The 22,534-nt window shown below is 46.2% G+C and overlaps 1 protein-coding gene and 1 long non-coding RNA gene across 2 annotated transcripts in view; one reads left to right on the plus strand and one right to left on the minus strand.

Moving 5' to 3' along the window:
* Positions 1-22,534, minus strand: part of LOC140722511 (uncharacterized) — a 432,302-nt gene that overhangs the window by 240,878 nt on the left and 168,890 nt on the right. The gene's annotated exons all lie outside the window — the stretch shown is intronic.
* On the plus strand, positions 927-21,943 carry LOC140722491 (cell adhesion molecule CEACAM1-like). The gene is made up of 11 exons (XM_073037215.1): positions 927-1,182; positions 11,375-11,650; positions 13,166-13,426; positions 14,697-14,972; positions 15,233-15,400; positions 15,661-15,784; positions 16,165-16,220; positions 16,609-16,673; positions 17,904-17,945; positions 21,426-21,469; positions 21,829-21,943. Exons 1-11 carry the CDS (start codon positions 927-929, stop codon positions 21,830-21,832), a joined length of 1,572 nt encoding a protein of 523 aa, XP_072893316.1. The 3' UTR covers positions 21,833-21,943.

The raw sequence follows: 22,534 nt of genomic DNA on the forward strand, positions 1-22,534 counted from the left end.
TGATCTCCCGACTTCTCCTTCGTGGAGTTCACAGTCACATCCTTGGTCTTGCTGTCTCTGTGTGCAAGATTATTGCGGCGACAACACTCAGCCTGTCTATCTATCCCGGAGGGAAGTAGTTTTGAGGAACATTCTACATGATCTGGTGGAGGACGACACCAGCGTATCGAGAGCCGAATAGCCTTCTGCTTCTCCAGCGTTTTAGGTTCGTTCATTCTCCGCCTTCTCGCTCTGCGCTCCAGTCAGCTCCGGCTTTTCAGATAACGGGCTCTCGGGATCTCTCCTGGGGACCAGGAAATGAGGCTCACTCTCCGAATGTAACAGAGACAGGCGCCGCTCTCTCGGGATCGCGTGGATGACGTTCACTTTACTCTCTCTCTCTTCATGTCGGTGGGTGAGAGAAACTCTCTTTGAGACCATTATCGGATTCCACACAGCAGCAGATAGTTGTAGAACAGCACACAGGATTTGATATAGATTTGAGCAAAGTACAGACTCTCTGATCCAATCAGCGCTGCGGCCTGTGACGTCAGAATCCAGATATCTGACCCGCAAACCAGGAAGTGCGGCTCAGTCTCCGAGTGTAACAGAGATCGGCGCTGCTCTCTCGGGATGTCGGGACTGCCCTTCGCAGCTCTCGTTCTTTGTCTCCACATAACGGCGGGTGAGGGTCACTCTCTCCAATCATTGGTGACCATATAATCAACAGAACGACCGGTAGTTAAATGAATGAAGATCAGGTTATCAGGATCGACCTTACTGAGCTGAGAACAGATCCCGGGTATCTGTACAGATTGAGTTAAGTGCAGTTCCCAAGTCTATCCGCGTCTGTCGCTTTTCCCTCATGATTTTCTCTTTCTCAGGTGAGTTCCAGCAGTTTACTATTATCGTTAAGCACTGGCAGATAAATGTCACCGCTGGGGGTGATGCGCTTTTTTTCTGTCCGGCTGTCGTCCAGCGTCAACAGCGGAAGCTGGAGTTTTAATGGGAAAACAATCGCCCAGTGGATCGGTCAGACCGCGATTCTAGATACTGAGTACACATCGCGGGCAGAGTTATTCACTTCCAACGGGTCGCTTCTGCTGAAGTCGGTGAACGTGCTGGACAGCGGGGAATACCATGTGACTATGGTTCCACATAGTGGCTTCCAAACCTCAGCGACCGTCACTCTGCGTGTCACTGGTAAGTGAGACAGAGTCATGCGATCTCGGACTATAACTTTCATTTTATCCCTGTGGTGAAAGAATACAATGCAACCTTTACGGTGGCCGCAGAACCTGGACTCCAGTGAACTCTGCCAGACCTGCTCTCGGACTGTTCAGTTCTCACTGTTGTGCGTGGCTGTGTATCCCCGTTTCTGTTTGCGGGCTGCTCGCACTTGTCTGTACCGTTTATCAGTTCCGTCCTTAAGGCCATCAAGTAATCATTTGTATTTTACTCTATTTACCCTTCGGCCCATAAAGTTGTGCCGAACATGTCCCGACCTTAGATATTACTGGTCTTCCTTATGTTTGGTGACAATAAAGTAAAGTGAAGTAAAGATTCAAGATTCAAGATTCAAGATTCATAAACTTTATTGTCATTCCAACCGTACATCGGTTCTTCAGGGCAGAATGAGTCAGTGTTTCCCAGGGGCAAGTGAAATCATAACATAACAAACGCAACACTAAATAATAAACACAACAATAAATAGTAAAACACAACAGCCACATGTCGGTTAAAATCAAGTTATAAGTGTCCGGTGCAAGTTAAAAGTGTCCAAAGCAGAGTCAGATAGAGCAGCTATTTAGCAGTCTGACTGCCTGTGGGAGGAAGCTGTTTAGTCGCCTTGTGGTTTTAGTTTTGATGCTCCTGTAACGTTTGCCTGATGGCAGAAGAACAAACAGTTCATGGAGAGTGTGTGAGGGTGCTTTAATGATGTACCATGTCTTCTGGAGGATTCGACTCTGAAAGAGGTCTTGGACAGAGAGTAGGGAGACCCCAATAACCTTCACTGCTCCCCTAACCACCCCCTGCAAGGCTTTTTTGTCGGCAGCACTGCAGCTGGAGTACCAGGTTGTGATGCAAAAGGTCAGCACACTCTCAACCACGCCTCTGTAGAATGTAGTTAAGATGTTAGTGGGGAGTGATGCTTGTTTAAGCTTCCTCAGAAAGTGCAATCTCTGCTGGGCCCGTTTCACAATCCCAGTGATGTTCCTGGACCGGGTGAGATTGTCCGAGATCTGCACCCCAAGGAACTCGATGTTTTCCACTCTCTCCACTGTGGAGCCGCTGATGCTGAGGGGCGAGCGCTCCTTATTTTTTTAATACTCTGTACATTGAGATATAACACTTTGAGTTCTGTACTTGCTACCCTTTTAGATTCTGCGTCACGAATGGGAACCGGATTGCTCCTGAGCTGCCTGTATTTCAATGCAAGAAGTATGGTAGGAAAGGCGGACAATGGCGATGAAGATGAGGGAGCTGGTCTGCAAACAGAGGCAGTGTGTTGTGAGGGGAACCTGCTGACAGGGCAAAATTGCAGCCAACAGGATGAGTTACCATGCGAAGGGCGGGTAAAATCGAAAAGGGCGAATACAGGACTGGAGGTATGATATTTGAGTGCGTGCAGTACACGGAATAAGGAAGATGAGCTTGCAGCACAGTTACAGATTGGCAGGTATGATGTTGTTGGCATCGCTCAATCATGGCCGAAAGAAGACTATAGGTGGGAGCTTAATGTCCATGGATACACATTGTTTCGAGAGGACGGGCAGGTAGGCAAGGAGGGGGGAGTGATCATGTTGGTAAAAATTTGAAATCAAATCCTCAAGAGAGGAGACATTGAAAATAGAAAACCTACAGCACAATACAGTCTCTTCGGCCCACAAAGCTGTGCCCAACATGTCCTTACCTTAGGACTACCTAGGCTTACCTCTAGCCCTCTATTTTTCTAAGCTCCATGTACCTGTCCAAAAGTCTCTTAAAAAACCCTATCGTATCCGCCTCCACCACGTTGCCGGCAGCCCATTCCACGAACTGACCACTCTCTGAGTAAAGCACTTACCCCGACATCTCCTCTCTACCTACTCCCTGGCACCTTAAACCTGTGTCCTCTTGTGGCAACCATGTCAGCCCTGGGGAAAAGCCTCTGACTATCCATGCGATCAATGCCTCTCATCATCTGATACACCCCTACCAGATCACCTTTCTTCCTCCATCGCCTCAAGGAGAAAAGGCCGAGTTCACTCAACCATGTTTTCATAAGGCATGCTCCCCAATCCAACCTCGTAAATCCCCTCTGCACCCTTTGTAAGGCTTCCACATCCTTCCTGTAGTGAGACGACCAGAATATTGACAGCATTCTGTAGTTTTATCTCTGATCTGTGCGTCTGCAGTATTTTGCTTTAAGCAGAATATATCTCCTTGGAGCCATCATTTCAGCACAGTACGTTACACGTGATACATGATCTGTGGTATTTGTACAGAATCCGTATCCAGGCCCAACACCACATGGAATGACGCTGACTCGGTAGAACACAATGACACAGTTAGTTTGGAGTGCACGGCAAGAGGGGAACATGATTCCTATTCGTGGTTAATGCAAAGCAGGACAGTTAGCTCCGACGTTAGGATTACCGTGAGCAGCACATCGACTGAACGTTTACCGCCAGTATCACTGTATTAGCCCATGGGTCCAACACTGATTATATTTTAGATGGAGAAAAAAACAACAAAAAAGAATGACGTGCAAAGGGATTTGGCTGCCCTTTGTGTAGGATTGTCTGAAGGTTAATTTAGAGGTTGAGTCTATTGTGAGGAAGGGAAATGCGATGTTAGCATTCATTTCAAGGGGACAACAATATAACAGTAAGCATATAATATTGAAAGTTTATAAAACACTGGCGAGGCCTCACTTGGAGTATTGTGAGCAGTTTTGGCCCCTTACCCGAGAATGGATGTGCTGAAATTGGAGAGGGTTCAAAGGGGGTTCACAACAATGATTCCAGGGTTGAAAGACTTGTCATAATATGAGCCTTTAATGTCTCTGAGCCTGTATTCACTAGAATCCAGAAGAGTTGAGAGAGGAAGGAAACTGCCTATCAGGTCACCCCTCATTCGTCTGCAGTATTGTGAGCTGTTTTGGAGAGGGTTCAAAGAGGGTTCACGGAAATGTTTCCGGGATTGAACGACTTGTCATATGATGCGCCTATGGGCATGATGAGTCTTTGATTTCTCTGGGCCTGTATTCACCAGAATCCAGAAAAGTAAAGGGTGACGTCATTGAAACCTGTCGAATGGTGAAAGGCTTTCATAGAGTGGATGTGGAGAGGATGTTTCCTTTGATTGGAGAGTCAAAGACCAGAGGACACAGACAGAGTGGAAGTGGAGAGTGTGTTTCCTGTAGTGAGGGAGTCTAGGACCAGAGGACACAGATAGAGTGGATGCGGAGAAGATGTTTCCTGTAGTGGGGGAGTCTAGGACCAGAGGACACGGATAGAGTGGATGTGGAGAGGATGTTATCTATAGTGGGGGAGTCTGGGATGCTGCCTCCATGAGGTTCCAGTGCTGGGCTGGTCGGATATGAAAGGCCGGTTACCGCCGTGTAATAACAACTAAATCATAATAACTTTCAAAATCAAATTCCTCAACATGAAGCAGAGGATATGGTTTAATATGAATTCTAGTAAGGTCCCTGACAAAGAACCCTTCAGTGGCTCATTCAGTATAGAACATAGAACAGTACAGGCCCTTCGGCCCACAATGTTGTGCCAACCCTCAAACCCTGCCTCATATAACCCACTACAATAAATTTCTCCATATACCTGCCTAGTAGTCACTTAAACTTCACTAGTGTATCTGCCTCCACCACTGACTCAGGCAGTGCTTTCCACGCACCAACTCTGAGTGAAAAACCTTCCTCTAATATCCCCCTTGAACTTCCCTCCCCTTACCTTAAAGCCATGTCCTCTTGTACTGAGCAGTTGTGCCCTGAGGAAGAGGCGCTGGCTGTCCACTCTGTCTATTTCTCTTAATATCTTGTACACCTCTGTCATGTCTCCTCTCATCCTCCTTCTCTCCAAAGAGTAAAGCCCTCGCTCCCTTAATCTCTGATCATAATCCATACTCTTTAAAACCAGGCAGCATCCTGTTAAATCTCCTCTGTTCCCTTTCAAATGCTTCCACATCCTTCCTATACTGAGGCGATCAGAACTGGACACAGTACCCCAAGTGTGGACTAACTAAAGTTTTATAGATCTGCATCATTACATCGCGTCTCTTAAAATCTATCCCTTGACTTATGAAAGCTAACACCCCATAAGCGTTCTTAACTACCCTATCTACCTGTGAGGCAACTTTCAGGAATCGGCGGACATGTACCTCTACACTATCTACAACACCACCAACATTTGTGTCGTCTGAAAACTTGCCAACCCACCCTTCTAACCCCACATTCAGGACTTTAATAAAAATCAGAAAATGTAGAGGTCCCAGAACAGATCTTTGTGGGACACCACTAATTACAACCCTCCAATCTGAATGGATTGAAACCCTCCACCACAACTCTCTGCCTTCTGCAGGCAAGCCAATTCTGAATCCACCTGGCCAAACCTCCCTGGATCCCATGCCTTCTGACTTTCCGAATGACCATACCGTGTGGAACCTTGTCAAATGCCTAACTAAAGTCCATGTAGGTCACATCCACTGCACTACCCTCATCTATATGCCTGGTCACCTCCTCAAAGAACTCTATCAGGCTTGTTAGGCACTACCTGCCCTGCACAAAGCCATGCTGACTGTCACTGATCAGACCATGATTCTCTAAATGCCCATAGATCCTATCTCTAAGAATCTTTTCCAACAGCTTTCCCACCACAGACGTAAGGCTCACTGGTCTATAATTACCTGGACTATCCCTACTACCTTTCTTGAACAAGGGGACAACATTCGCCTCCCTCCAATCGTCCCGTACTATTCCTGTGAACGACGAGGACATAAAGATCCTAGCCTGAGGTTCAGCAATCTCTTCCCTTGCCTCGTGGAGCAGCCTGGGGGATATTCCGCCAGGCCCCGGGGACTTATCCGTCCTAAAGTATTTTAACAACTCCAATACCTCCTCTCCCTTAATATCAACATGCTGCAGAACATCAACCTCACTCATATTGTCCACACCATCATCAAGTTCCCTCTCAGTGGTGAATACCAAAGAGAAGTATTCATTGAGGACCTTGCTCACTTCCACAGCCTCCAGGCACATCTTTCCACTCTTATCTCTAATCGGTCCTACCTTCACTCCTGTCATCCTTTTGTTCTTCACATAATTGACGAATGCCTTCGGGTTTTCCGTTACCCTACTCGCCAAGGCCTTCTCATGCCCCTTTCTTGCTCTTCTCAGCCCTTTCTTAACCTCCTTTCTTGCTACCCTATATTCCACAATAGACCCATCTGATCCCTGCTTCCTAAAACCTCATGTATGCTGCCTTCTTCCACCTGACCATATTTTCCACTTCACTTGTCGCTCATGGATCCTTCACCCTAACATTCTTCATCTTCCGGGACAAATTTATCCCAAACATCCTGCAAGAGTTCCTTAAACATCGACCATATGTCCATAATACATTTCCCTGCAAAAACATCATCCCAATTCACACCCGCAATTTCTAGCCATAGAACCTCATAATTTGCCCGTTCCAATTTAAAAAATTCCTATCCTCACTGATTCTATCCATTTCCATGATAATGCTAAAGGTCAGGGAGTGGTGATCACTGTCCCCCAGATGCTCACCCACTGAGAGATCTGTGACCTGACCCGGTTCGTTACCTAATACTAGATGTAGTATGGCATTCCCCCTTGTCGGTCTGTCAACCTACTGTGACAGGAATCCATCCTGGACACACTTACCAAATTCTGCCCCATCTAAACTCTTGGAACTAATCAAGTGCCAATCAACATTAGGGAAGTTAAAGTCACCCATGATAACAACCCTGTTATTTTTGCACCTTTCCAAAATCTGCCTCCCAATCTGCTCCTCGATATCTCTGCTGCTACCAGGGGGCCTATAGAATGCCCCCAGTAGAGTAACTGCTCCCTTCCTGTTCCTGACTTCCACCCATACTGACTCAAAAGAGGATCCTGCTACATTACCCACGCTTTCTGCAGCAGTAATAGTATCCCTGACAGGTAATGCCACTCCTCTTTCACTCCCCCCCACCCCCCACCGCTCTATACCTTTTAAAGCACTGAAATCCAGGAATATTGAGAATCCATTCCCGCCCTGCACCCAGCCAAGTCTCCGTAATGGCCACTATATCATAATTACATGTATGTATCCAAGCTCTCAGTTCATCACCTTTGTTCCTGATGCTTCTTGCATTGAAGTACACGCACTTTAGCCCTTCTACCTTACTGCCTTTATACCCTTTATTCTGCTGCTCTTTCCTCAAAGCCTCTCTATGTGTCAGATCTGGCTTTACTCCATGCACTTCTTTCACTGCTCTATCGCTCCGGGTCCCATTCCCCCTTGCAAATTAGTTTAAACCCTCTCAAACCATGCTAGCAAACCTACCAGCAAGGATATTGCTCCCCCTCGAGTTCCGGTGCAACCCATCCGATCTGTACAGGTCCCACCTTCCCCAGAAGAGATCCCAATGGTCTAGAAATCTAAAACCCTGTCCCCTCCACCAACTCCTCAGCAACGCATTCAACTGCCATCTCCTCCAATTCTTACCATCACTATCACGTAGTACTGGCAGCAATCCTGAGAACACCACCCTTGGGGTCCTGTTCTTCAGCCTTCTGCCTAGTTCCCGAAACTCACCCTTCAGGACCTCATCCCTCTTTCTGTCTGTGTCGTTGGTCCCAACATGTATCACGATTTCTGGTTGCTTTCCCTCTCGTACCAGGATGTCATGCACCCGGTCAGAGGCATCCCGGACCCTGACACCCGGGAGGCAACAAACCATGCGGGTTTCCTTCTCACGTCCACAAAACCTCCTGTCTGCTCCCCTGACTTTAGAGTCTCCAATGACGACAGCTCTCCTCTTCTCCGGAAGAGGAAAACATGAAAACTTGGCTACTTGGCTGCGTTTGTAAATGGTGCCGGCGAAGCGAGGCAGCTTGCTGATGGCAGCCAAAAACACACACAAAAAAAATAACTACGCTATTAAAGACCCTCTTTCTGGAGCACGATCTTTGAAGACATCACCCTGCAATTTCCCGTTCAGAGTTGCAGTTTTGAGCCGGCTGTGCGACCCGGTATTTTTACGGTGTTCTGGCACTTCCAGCGAACTGGAGTTTCCAAGGGGCAGTCCGGTCGCGCGGTGCGCACATTAATATTGAATGTACTTTGAACCTTGACCTCTGAATTGGGCTTGTGCACAGGGGTCAGAGGTGATTTGCAGGTGGAGTGGGTGCTTTCTGGAAGTCTGTTCACAGTGCTCTCCAGTGCAGTCTCTTCTGACATACCGGCTTGCGGTATTATATTATGTATATGAGGTCGATGAAGAAGAGAAGCGGGTGGGTTAGGAAGTTTATGGTTGACAGGAAGTTTGGTGGAGTTCTGGACAGTGTTAAAGATTGACAGTAAAATATTTGTTAGACTGTACAATTTTCCGTAGATTCTACCTGGCCCGTTGATTTCCTCCATCATTTTATGATATGAAGAAATTGCAGCTACTGTTTCTATTCTCATCCCTGTTCTGCAAACAGTCTTTGCCTTTGTTTTAGACGCAGCGGGAAAACAACTATATCCATCAAATCAGTGTGTGCTGTGTACGGGACGGGGTCAAACACGATTTACCCCTGTTTGGCTGTTTCTGACCCCTCTGGTATTTTAATGGTTCATCACTTAATAATTTGGACAACGCCTCATACCTGCCGATTTATCGCTGAGTGACACCGGCATTTTATTCTTGTGTGGAATTTAACAAAGTAATCAAACGATCCAGCAGAACTACACGGAACTATTTCTTCTTCGGTACAGTATGTATTATCCCGAGAGTTGGTCGGAAAGTGTCGGAGTTGTGTGTCTAAAACAGAGACTTCATTTTTATTTGAATTATCAGCATCTGGTGAGGTAGAGACCGCTGCTGACTGAGGTATTCTGATCCGTGTTACTGCAGTTTTGGGTTTGCAATGCATGCCTTTAAGATGAACCCCACTTTGTATTTGTTCGGTTATGTGATATAACAATTTCCATTTGCTCCATAACATGGACACTGAAACTGAACTTTGCATCATTTCAGTAGCGATAGCTTATCTAGGTGATATTACAAACTGTTGTCAGCAATTCTCCTCTGTGTTTACCAATGATTATGCGTCACCTTTCTCATTGCCAAGTGACCCTTGCCTGAAGTGAATTATTTCCTTCTTGTGCCTTCACCAGATCCATTTATTTGATATTTCTCTGGGGTCTGTTTTTGAAATGTGAAATTTCGAAACACCATGGAGTCACAGGCTGAAACAGCAAGGAAATATTCCCTTCGGCTCATCATGTCCATGCCGACCCCTGTATCTGCTTGATATTCGCAGTTGCTCCGTTCTGTCAGTAACACTCCAAACCATTCCGCTCCAATTGTTTATCCATGTTCGGCTTAAATGTAGCAACTGTGTCCACCTCGACACGTCCTCAGGCAGCTCATTCCAGGTACTCATTATCTTCTGTGATTCGCGCCTTTTGACCCCTTTTATATCTCCCCCTCTTATCGTGTATCGCTGTCCCCTAACTCAGGTGAATTTGTCACGTGGAACCTTGTTAAAGGCCTTACTGAAGATCATGTAGACAAAATCCACTGTTCCATCTAAACCGACCCCCAGCAAATCCAAATGTTTTTTCATACGCGCAGATTACCACACTGACCATTCGCGATCAAGCCTCGACTATCAGAATGTTGGCAGACCTTGTCTCCTGCAGGGCGCCCATTCAGAACAGAGATGCGATTTGTTTTTAGCCAGAGGGTGGTGAATCTATCTGAGTAGCCAGGGCATCAAAGGTTATGGTGAGAAGGCGGGGGAATGGGACTAAATGGGAGATTGGATCAGTTCATGAAATGGCAGAGCACACCCGATGGGCCGAATGGCCGACTGCTGCTCCTCTGTCTTCTGGTCTTATGCTCTTAGGAAACCCGTAAATACTGTCCCTGTAACTGAAAGCCCGCTCTCCGGCCTGGGGTTCACAGCTTGTACTTCCCCCTCGTCGTGATAAATGGAACACAATTACCCAATGTCCAACCTTTGGAGCATTTCCCCGTAACGTACATCTGCTTCAAGATCTCACAATGATCACAATTCCTTCATCTTTAAGCTAGCAATGAATGAGGTTCGGTGTCGACATTGCGGGGGAAATTAAATTTGATCAGTGCAAGTTATGACTCCATTAGACGGGAACTCGGGAGAGTTATTGGAAACAGCTGACTTTAGGGAACCCACAGCTGCCATGTGGAAGGCCTGAGGCTCCAGCTGCACAGTCCACAATAGACAGCACGCTTGTTCCAGTAGAAGGAAGGACAAGCGCCTGACTATCAGAGCTCTTCAAATTATCAGACGGCAATGAATTTACCCAGGAGATAAAATGTAAGGATCAGGAGGCTGAAGTAAATTATGATTCTCGATTATTTAATAGTTTAAAAAATAAACTGCCAGAGAACTCAAAATGAAGCTGGTAGTATTGACTCTCCTGAAGTACAACGCAGTGGATAAATCCCCGCATCAGGGGTAAGTGTTTTACACAGAGGGTTGTGAGGGCCTGGAATGACTTGCCAGGGATGGCGGTGGAGGCTAAAACATTAGGGGTATTTAATAGCCTCTTGGACAGGCACGTGGATGAAAGAAAAAATAGAGGGTTATGGGGTAGTGTGGGTTTAGTAATTTTTTATGGATTATATGGGTCAGCACAACATGGAGGGCTGAACGGCCTGTACTGTGCTGTAGTGTTCTATAATTCTGTGGTTTTATGGTCAGGAACTGCCACAGGGAGTGCAGGTGGTGCGTACAAATGTAATGTTCAGAAATCATTTAGACAGTAGAAGGATATAACAGTTTGCGCATGGTCCAGTCGTAGGCAAATGGAAATAGTTCAGGGAGAGATCTTGGTCAGCATGAAGGAAATCGGCCGAAGGGCCTCTGAGATTATCTATGACGTCATGGATAGGCCTGAAGGGGGAGAATTCCAAAATACCGTCTCTGAGTGGGCGGAGAATGAAGGATGAAATTATGTGTCTCATGTCCAGTGTTTTCATCTCAAACCTTATGTCCAACAAGTGGAATTATTGTTTAACGTTTACTTATTATGGAATAATAAATGTTGGATCTCATTTTCAGATACGGAACGGAATCCATTAACTTCCGGATTATATTCCTGATCTGTGCAGTAACCGATCGCCTCTGTTTTAACAGAACCTGTTTCCAATGTCACTGTAACATCTAACGCCAACATGCTGATTGAGTACAGCGACACCGTCAGACTAACCTGCTCCGCAAGAGGCACGGATGTCTCTTACCTGTGGCTTGAGGAGAACAGCGTGATCATTCCCGGTGGCAGGTTTGAGCTGAGTGCCGATCACAGCACACTCACTGTTTCTGGAGTGCTCCGGACAGACGGAAGTTTCACCTGTAGAGCAAGCAACTTGATTAACGAAATCACAAGCGACCCGTTGTACCTCGATGTCAACTGTAAGTGTCCCGAGTCTCCGGTAGTTACACACAATATTACAAGTCTTGCTGAATACGGGGTTCCGGGAGAGTGGGATTATATTAGTGAACGGTACGCTAGAAATAAACCATTGTAGGCGAGCACCGAAGTAACTGACCAGTTGATTGGGAGACGGATCCGGGCCTCTCTCGGGCGCTGGTGAATTCAAATTGAAATTTTGAACTTCCAACCTCGAATCCGAGTTGAATTACGGCGACGATGTCGCTCCCACAGAGTCGGTTCACTTCTGGACTTCAGGTGTAAGAATTGTGCCGGACAAACTGGTCTGTCTTGCATGTCTCTTCACACAGAGCAATGCGTTTTGAGCTTTTCCAGTCACCACAGTTCAAAGGCAATTGTGATGTACCTGAGATTTGGGTGGGTGGACATCTCGGAAGCACAAAGTAGGACTTGCAATATCATTCGAATCGCCTGGCCGAGGTGCATTGATGTCGCGTCTGCCTTTTGGTCTCCACGGAGTTCTGACTATCACTTCAACTCTATCCGTTCAAATCAAATTTATCTCTTCAGAATTCTAATCTTGCTTTGATTCTATGTCAACGCAATGGAATCTGACCCGTGTTTGGAACAGTGAGTGGAAATGAGTGTTTTTTTTTCGGACAAATGGTTTGAAATGGACCATTGAAATTCCAGCACTGTCTAAGGCCGTTTAGAAACTTTGATGATAATTCCGTTCCCCGGAAGCGAGGGACGGTTCTGAGCTGAAACCGCCCGCAGTCCTTTCCGGCCCCGCTAACCCTCCGACAAATGCCCACAGCTACGAAGAGGCGGGGACACATTGCTTCTGTACACCTTTTGTCCTTTATAGACAACAGACAATAGACAATAATTCCAGCGTGTACAAACCCAGTCTCTCTACCCTCTCTGCGTAAGACAGTCCGGACATCCCAGGATTTACGGCCCCGCTAACCCTCTGACAAATGTCGACAGCTACGAGTAGGCGGGGACACACTGCTTCTGTGCACCTGTTGATGCGGGAGTTTATAGCTTTCAGATCGGGATAAACATCACATTGTGCAGTGGTGTTCCGGCGACTGTCTTCACAGATAGAGACTGAACAGAGAATATTGAATCTGAAAATGGGCCCGACCATAAAAGCTGTCATTGGTGAGTTCCTTTATTTCCACACAAGGTCAGTGACGTCACAGTATGGTGTAAGCCCCACGTGACATTCTGCCCGATCCCTGATCACATTAGTTATGGCATCCACACTCCAAGCTGCCTTACCGCGGAGAGACGCTGGGTACATTGTTCTGGAAAGGTTTCCTTAATTCTTTCCCACAAACCACACCCCTAGAGAAGTTACAAAACGATCCGCTCTCCTCTGTTATTACCGCGGGAGGCTTCCAGACGAATGCACTCGCCGGTGTGTAGGAGACTTCCACTGGTGATGGGCTGTTCCTCCTCTCTCGCTAAGAAACTCTGCTGCGCTTCCTGTGTGATTTGTTGCAATCCGTTTTGTGTGTTTGTTTTAGACGGACCGGATCTTCCACATATCATCACTGTACCGGACTCCCCTTTTCACGTTGCCGGAAGCACCATACGGCTAACATGTTTCACAGAGTCCCGCCCAAATGCTGAATTGAATTGGCAACAGAACGGTGCCCATCTACAAAGTGGGCAGGAGGTCATCCTCGACAGCATCTCTGTGAGCCACACGGGAAAGTATACTTGTGAGGCCTATAACAGCGTTACAAAAAGGAACAATGCCTCAACCACGGAAATCACTGTGTTCGGTAGGTAGTCCGTTCTTCCCTTTGTTGAGGTCATAAAATTAATGTTGTTGGTGGAGACAGGCCCGTGTAATTCAACTAAATGCCTGAACCCGATTATAATACTAACTAACAATATCAATCCACAACGTTGCATATTGATGAATAAGAGTATTGATTAAGATGAAAATTGGAATTGTTTTGACTTGCGGATTAAATTACAAATGTTCACCTGCTGCAGTTGAGACCACACAGCTGTAAGGCTCAGGAAGAATTACACCATTTGGCCAATGGAGTCCGCTCCGCCATTTCATCATGGCTGATCTAATATTCCTCTCAGTCCCAATCACAGCCGTTTCCGCATATCCCTCATGCCCTGACCAATCGAGAGTCTATCATCCTCTGCTTTAAACTTTCGCCTTGGTTCTGAAAGGAAACCACTCTATTCAGTGTCCCGGGCAGTGTTCTTTTTCAATTAAATCTGGCCAACCCCTCTCTGGTGCTTTTCTAATACCTTTTCACCCACTGTAACACTGATGCATCCGACTTCAGCTTCTCCTTCTCACATTTCAGGATGAATTCGATCATATTATGAGATCACTCACCCCGACGTTCTTTGTTCTTTTAATTCAATTCCGACTCATTGCACAGTACCCAATCCTGAGCAGCCGACGTCTTACCGATATCTGTCTCCACAGCATCTCCACGAACCCTTCAACAGTCTGGTTCCCACCCCCCGTAACTCCAGTTTAGACCCTACCGAGCAGCAACAATAAACCTTCCCGCAAGGACATTCATGCCTCTCCAGTTCAGGAACAAACCGTCCCTCCGGTCCCGCCCGCAACTTCACTGGAAGGGAGACCAGTGATCATCATTGGCATGTCCTCCATCTTACGCTAACTCCTTAACCACGTATTAAGTACGAAATCTTGCTGGTTCTGACCTCAACAGCACATGGCACGAATAGCTTATTTTCACCAGCTCTACGGAACAATTAAACTGCAGCCAAGTGCATTTCTGTTTTATTCTGCTTTGATAGGTAATGTACATTCTCGGTGCAGGAAAAAATAGCATTGGGTAACCTCTGGATGGGGAATATATTTCTCACAGTCCCCTTGGGTAACGGCAGTAAAACTTTAAACTCAGTGCCGGCGTTTAGTTAAGCTGGAATCTGAACTGATATCGAAACACATAGGGATAACAGCGAGGACTGGCGACGATATTGAGTTGGCGGCATCCAAATATTATGTACATGTGGTAGATGAAAGTAAGGGCATTTTAATTGTATTTACAGAGGCAGTGACCGGGGTTGCCGTGGTGGCCAATGATTCCACTCCTCTGGAAAACCTCGATACCATCGCACTGAGTTGTGACGCGTCGGGCACTGTTCAGACACGGACATGGTCCAAGGATAACCAACCCATCCAGGAAAACGGTAGAATATTTACATCTCCCGACAAGGCGAAACTGACTATAATCAGTATGAACAGAAATGACGCAGGGACGTACAAGTGCATCGCCAGCAACTCTTTCAGCAATGGCGCTGGAGAGACCTACGTGCAAGTTTACTGTAAGTACACAGTTAGTCAACAGCGTTAATTTGTATCGGATGTGACATTTATTAACATATATTTTCATTGTATAGGTGACCAGAGAAGGTCAGAACATCAGATTCACCAAGATAATACTCTAATCGATATATATTAATATATATATCTACTTTTTTTTTTAATTTTACAGATGGACCAGAGAAGGTCAGAATTGTACCGAAACGTCCAGTTGTGTTCAATATTGTGTCAAACCTGACATTAGCTTGTTTTGCTCTGTCAGTTCCCTACGGTGAATATACATGGTACAACGGCAACAATCTCCTGCAGACAGGGCAGGAACTCACACTTGTGTCAGTGAGCTCGGTTGACGTTGGGAGTTATACATGTCGGGTTACCAACGGCGTAACCAATAGGAACAGTTATCTCACTGTCCATGTCACCGCACAAGGTGAGTGAATGAGTCTCTCATTCGTCCATGTAAACCCGATGATCAAAGATCCAAACCATTTCCCTCTCACGCTCTCCTCACGCCGTACCTTCACTCCTCCTTCTAAATGGCCTACCAGAATAAAGTAATAATTGATATAAATTGATGCAGAGTCGAGGCCAGGGACCACGACGTTGGGGAGATTGGATCAACAATCGTTTCTAAAAAAAAAAAGAGATATGTTCCTGCAATGTAAAATTTATGTTTGTTTCCTGTGTTAGCAACAAAAGCAGATGACAATATTACCCTCACCACTGGCGCGATCGTGGGCATTGCACTTGGTTTACTTGGCGTGGGCCTGATCGGCGGAGTCAGTGGATGGTTCATCGCGAGGAAAACTGGCCGGTAAACGCATTTTTCTTGGAATGTCGTTTCTACCTTTAATTATTGTTGGAGAATTTCGTCAGGATCGACTTTAGCTGGGATCAGGGGCCATCTGTGGACAGAATCGGCATTCCGCCTTCACGGCGAAGTTGTTTGTCTGAAATATGTTTGCGTTCATCAATATTTGTGTGAACAGCATTAGATGTCAAAAAAGGCAAAGCAATTTACCTCCACTTAACCCATTATGGTCACTGTCGTTGAGATCGAGAAGGACTGGAATCGGGCATCCGATATCCGGAACAGTATCAAGCAATAACCCGAGAGAATCAAATGGAATTGTCAGTGCAGGAAAGTAACCTCCTGACGAATTCACGTTTCGACCTTTGTTTCTGTTTGTTCAGGGTCAAGAATTCACCGCCACCCCAATATGAGACGAGCAGCAATTTCGGAAGAAATAGTGAGTGAACTCCGTTTCAACTGTTCTATTACTGAGCCCTTGGAAATATAATCATTTGATTGAAATATGGGAGCTCATAGTGCACGGAAGCTGGAAGTTTTTAACCTCGCGAATGGTCACGAATTATGCGACCTTTGCCGCTGAATTTTCCATTTAAATAAGGTGATATTTTCTGCTCAAGATTACATTATCAACGGAGGAATGGAATACAACTTAATTTCTCTTCATATTGATCAATATCGGCCCTGACTTCCTGGTTCCGGTGATTGGTGGGACGGAAGCTCATGCTGCTAATGGCGCTTTGTTTCTGGCCGGATGGACGTCGGCTGTGTTCAACAACGGCTCCTGATGCTCTTCACCGCTGTGACATATCTGTTTTTCCCCACAGGCACCTTGGATACAAACACCGTGAACGCATCGCCAAGCTATGTGAATTTCCCGAGGAATGAACAGGTAAGGATGGTCATGATTTCAGCCATTGGTTTGCAAAGAGAAGGTGAGAACATAAGTAATGTGACCGGTAGAGTCCATTGGCCTATTCTGTTCTCATTGGGCATTTAATAAGATCCTGGATGATCGATCCCAGATCTCATGTTCAGTTAATTGATTAACAGCACATCATATTCCAAAAGTAGACACAAACCTGATGAGCTTATCCCACAGGTACTTTTGTTCAGTTCCCTCTTCTTCTGTTGTCCACTCTGGCCTCTTATCTCTTCTCCTCACTTGCCCATCAACTCCCCCACGTGCCCCTCCGTCTTCCCTTTTTCCTGTGGCACACTCGCCTCTGTAATCGGATTACTTTTTCTTCAGCCTTTCCCGTTCCCACTCATCCGGCCTCACCTATCAGCTCCCAGCCTGTCCTCCTCCCCCTCCCCACCATTTTGTTCAGGCGTCTTCCTGCCCCCTTCCCAGACTAGTGGAAGGGTCTCGGCACAAAATGTAAACGGATCAGTAAATTCTATTAATACAGCCCGACCCACTGAATCCCTCCGGCATTTTGTGCGTGTTACTCTGGGCTTCCAGCACCTGCAGAGTTTTCCACAGAATTCCCCAGAATCCGTAATTCCTGTACAATGCAAGATCATACCTACTCTTTCATGAAAGAGTCTTTTATAATGTCCGGTCAATGTGAGTAACGGCGGAGACTCCACAATCACGCACAGAGTGAAGCCAGGGTTAGGTTTGTACATTTCTGTCTGTGATCAACACTGATCTCTGTGAGCGTTTAACAGAAACAGCATCTTTCGGTAAACAGCCTGAGGCCACGGGTCCACATCCCCAATCCGCCACGTACACGTTTCTAATTCAGATTTATCTCTCAAGGTGAATGGTTCTGAATCCGCCTGGTGAACGTTCCGATCCAGGCAAATCTCTCAGCAGGAATGGTTTTGAAGGCGAATTCCTCCTCAAGTAAAATTCGTCGGGCTCCTGTGTGACTGAATATTGACGAATGATTGAGTGACATTCGGAAGCATTCCTGATGTCAGAGACATTATATGTATTGCACTCACACTGACACAGAAACACGCGGTGCATCGAACGGTGAACGATGCCAATTAGATACAAGCAGCAACGAATGTGAACATTGATACCCTCGGGGCTTATCTGTGCGGAGTCAGAAAACAATTACTGTTCACTTGTTTAAAGTCACGATAAAAAATCGCCTTTTTCTCTTCGCAGGGCGCAAATAACAATGTACAGGGTGAACGCCACACTTACATGGTAAGAGGAATATTTGCGTCAATCTCTTTTTGAAGTAACTGTTTCCACTTCATTGAGTAAGAAACAGACCCTGTCGAGCACAGCAGTAATATGTCAGTGTCAGGACCCGAAAGTGATTGCAGTCACTATAATAAGGGGAAGATTCATGGGAATCTGAAAGGGAAGAAGGTAGATCAGTCACCGGGACTAAATGGGCGAGATGATCTACACCTCAGGATTCCGAAATGGGCCGCTGAAGATGTAGTGGATGAATTAGCACTGATATTCAAAGTTTCACGTTGTTGTTGAACTGTTCTTGGGGACTGGGAAGTTGCAAATATCAGTCTGCTCCTCATGAAGAAAGGGGCTCCAATAACAGGGTGGCGTTAGATTACACGATGAACGAAGAGGTTTCCGACACTTGGAGGCAGGAGACAAAGCGGGTCGCTGGCAGCAATGTTTGCCCCTGCGAAAATCTTGCCTGGAAATGCTGTTGGAATTCTTGGAGGAAATAACATGCGCAATCGACAACAAAGAGTCCGAGGGTGCTGTGCGCCTGGACTTTCAGAAGGCCTTTAACAAGTTAACGCACATCGGGCCAATGAATGTAAGAGCGCGTGGTGTTACTTGGCGGAAAACAGAGGTTTCGCCGACTGGGAGGAATTGAAGAGTCGGACTGAATGGGACATGTTTCCAATGGGCTGCCGATGACCAGTGCTATTCTGTGGGAGTCGGTGCTCGGCCACCACTTTCCACGTTTGCAGTCAATAATCTTGACAACGAAGTGGCCAGGACTGGGGACGATACAAAGATAGTTGTTGGCAGTGTGCAGGACTCAGGAAGCAGCGGGTCAGCCGAAGGTGTTGGAACAATGAGGGGAACAGACAAACAAAGACAAATAAAATCTAGTATATGGAGGAATTTGTTCGTGCACTTTGACAGGAAGAGTGAAACGGTGGTCTATTTTCCAAAAGAGATCGAATTTATAAATCGGACGTGTAAATCGACTTTGGTGTTGTAGTGCAGGATCCCTGAAAGTTTATCTTTTATGTTGAATTAGTGGTAAGGAAGGAAGGAAATTGCAATGTTATGATTGATTTTGACAGGTACGGAGCACAAAAATGAAACGATGGGATACGCAGGATTTTAAAGTCATTTTAAATGCATAACTGGCATAGCGTATGTGGAAGGAGGGGAAACATATAGAGATTAAAGAGGGAGAGTTGCTTGCTGCCTTACAGCGAATAAAGATAGATAAATCCTCCGGGCCTGACATGTTACTTGAGAGAGACTAGTGTAGAAATTACAGGGGCCCTGGCAGAAATATTTAAAATAGCCTTAGCCTCGGTCGCGTGTCGCAGGAGTGGAGGGTAGCTCATGTTGTTCCGTTGTTCAAAAAAGGCTCCAAAAGTAAACCAGGTAATTGCAGGCCGGTGAGCCTGACATCAGTAGTAGGTAAATTATTGGAAGGTGTTCTGAGAGATCGGATATACAAGTATTTGGACTGCCAAGGGCTGATTAAGGATAGTCAGCATGGCTCTGCGCGTTGTAGATCATGTTTAACGAATCCCGTAGAGTTTCTCGAGGAGGTTACCAAGAAAGTAGACGAAGGAAAGCCTATGGATGTTGTATACATGGACTCTAGTAAGGCCTTTGACAAGGTCCCACATGGGAGGCTAGTTCAGAAGGTTCAGATACGAGGCATCCATGGAGAGGTTGTAAACTGGATTCGAATTTGCTGTGTGGGAGAAGACAGAGAGTGGTAGTGGATGATTGCTTCTCAGAATGGAGGCCTGTGACTAATGGTGTGCCTCAGGGATCTGAGCTGGGACCATTGTTATTTGTTGTTTATATCAATGATCTAGATGATAGTGTGATAAATTGGATCAGCAAGTTTGGTGGTGACACTAAGACTGGAGGCGTTGTGGACAGCGAGGAAGGCTTTCAAAGCTTGCAGAGGGATCTGGAGCAACTGGAAAAATGGGCCAGAAAATGGCAGATGGAATTTAATGTAGATATGTGTGAGGAGTTACATTTTGGAAGGAAGAATCAAGGTAGTTACACAGTAAATGGTAGGGCGCTGAAGAGAGCGGAGTAACAAAGGGATGTGGGAGTTCAGATACTTAATTCCCTGAAAGTGGCGTCTCAGGGTTGTAAAGAGGGCTTTTGGCATCCTGGCATTCATAAATCAAAGTATTGAGCATAGGAGTTGGGATGTTATGGGGAGGTTGGATAAGACATTGGTGAAGCCAAATTTGGAATATTGTGCGGAGTTCTGGTCACCTAACTATAGGAAGGATATCAGTAAGATTCAAAGAGTGCAGAGATTTACCAGGATGTTGCTGGGTCTTCAGGAGATGAGTTACAGGGAAAGATTGAACCGGTTAGGACTTCATTCCTTGGAGCGTAGAAGAATGAGGGGAGATTTGATAGTTTACAAAATTCTGAGGGGTATAGGCAGAGTAAATCTGAATCAGCTCTTTCCACTTAGATTAGGGCAGATAAATACGAAAGGACATGTCTTTAGGATGAAAGGGGCAAGGCTTTTGGGGGAACATTAGGGGGAACATCTTCACTCAGAGAGCGGTGGGAGTGTGGAACGAGCTGCCATCTGACGTGGTAAATGTGGGCTCACTCAAGTTTTAAGAATAAATGGACAGGTACATGGATTGGAGAGATCTGGAGGGTTATGGACTGGGTGCAGGTCACTGGGACCAGCGGAATAAAGTTTCGGCACAGATTGGAAGGGCCGAATGGCCTGTTTCCGTGTTCTATGGTTCTATGGTTCTTGTCGGACCCCATTCTGAGAATTTTTAAAAGTTTTGAAGCCTCATCTATGAAAGGCCGGGATGTCTTGGAGACGGTCCAAAGGAAATAAACGAGATTGATCTCAGGAGTGAGAGCGTAAACGGATGAAGAGCGTTTAATGACTCTGAGTCCTCTACCCACTGTCGTTTGGGAGAGTGACTTCTGTGACACATCCCTGTACAGAGTGGACGTGGAGAAAATATCTCTAATCGTAGGAGTGCCTCAGGCCAAAGAGCACAGCTTGAGAGTATAGTGAACTCCCTTTGGAACGGGGAGATAAGGAGGCATATCATTAGTCAGAGCGTGGCTTATCTGTGCTATTTATTGTGGAGGCCAAAGTCCTGAGTTATGAAGCGCTGATAGCGCCGAATGTTACACAGTGAAGGCGGGTGAATGGGGATGAGGGTGAAAGTAAATCAGGCATGATGGAATGGCGGAGCGGGATCCATGTCGAGATTGCCTAAATCTTCTCCTGACTCTTATGGACGTCTGGTGCCTACTGCAATATCTAATAACTGTGTGTCTCAGTAAATCCTCTTTCCATCACGGCCCGGCTGTTCCGCGGTTTAATTCAGGGCCAGTTTGTTAAATACGGGCAGGTCCTTTCCAATATTCTTCCGGATCCCTTCTACCACGTCCAGATTTTGACAATATATTCTTTTGCTAGTCATGATGATTTCCTCACGTTTACAGACACTTAATCTGGGCGATCGATCTGCTTACAGTGATCTGAAGAGGTAGGTGAACAGAATATTGGGCTGTCGATGTAAACTGTTACCTGCAAAAGAAACATATCCATTACGTTCAAGACCATGAGTCGTGGAGGGTCATGATTGTTCACGTGTACACGTCACATTTTGATGACGTAACAGTTCAGGGCGAGAGTCAGGCGGCGATGGGAAGCGATATATTCATAACCAAAAGAACAGTTTTCGTGCGGCGGGGGGGTGATATGAAACATGTAAATTGTATGAAAAGTTGCTTTGTCACGATGATTGACACGGACTGAGAAAACACCACTCGTATTTCTCCTCCCCAACAGTAGCTCCCTCGGGTTGCCTGCGTAGTCAACATGGACTGTGTACTGTCTCCGCAGGTGACGTCACTGGTGATGGTCGGAACGTGGACGGACACATCAGAAAGACAACCGTCGAGGATGTTCACTGAAAGCATCTCTGACTATTTCTTTGCCATTTTTATCCATGTCTCCGTTAGATGTCCTCTGCGCGTTACAGTTTGACGACGGAGACATCCCTGAATATTTTGACTCATTTGTATCCTAGTTCCCTCACCTCAGTCCAGACTTCTACATCCCAGACTTGGCATCGTCACTCTGCCACAAGCATCTGTACTCTCAACATCGTGGTGCGACGTAATCTCTATAAACTCTCAAACAACATCATCGACATGTGTTTCCAGGAGCTACCCATGAGCAAAGAATAGGTTTCTGTTGCAGGGCGTGGCTGCGGACGAACGCCGGTGCCGGGCACAGGCGCGGAGACGGAGTCGGGAGGCGTTAGCACCGGAGCGAGCGTGGAGTGGGTATCCAGTAGAGTCTTTAAACGGAGTCAATGATGACGTAGATCAGCCGGGAGACGAGCACGGGCGGGAGAAGTGCTATTCCCGCAATATAGAAATACATATTCGGCGTTAGCGTTTGGTAAATAAATAGAAAATCAACCTTGTTTATTTGTTCTTCATTTTCAATCAATGAGTATTGTAGAGAAAAATAAGCATTGTTGTAAACAATACACAAAGAATTATCAAATCCTGGCTTAGACCATTCACGTGAGTAGAACATT

The sequence above is a fragment of the Hemitrygon akajei genome, unplaced genomic scaffold, assembly GCF_048418815.1.
Source record: "Hemitrygon akajei unplaced genomic scaffold, sHemAka1.3 Scf000078, whole genome shotgun sequence".
In the NCBI taxonomy this organism is placed as follows: Eukaryota; Metazoa; Chordata; class Chondrichthyes; order Myliobatiformes; family Dasyatidae; genus Hemitrygon; species Hemitrygon akajei.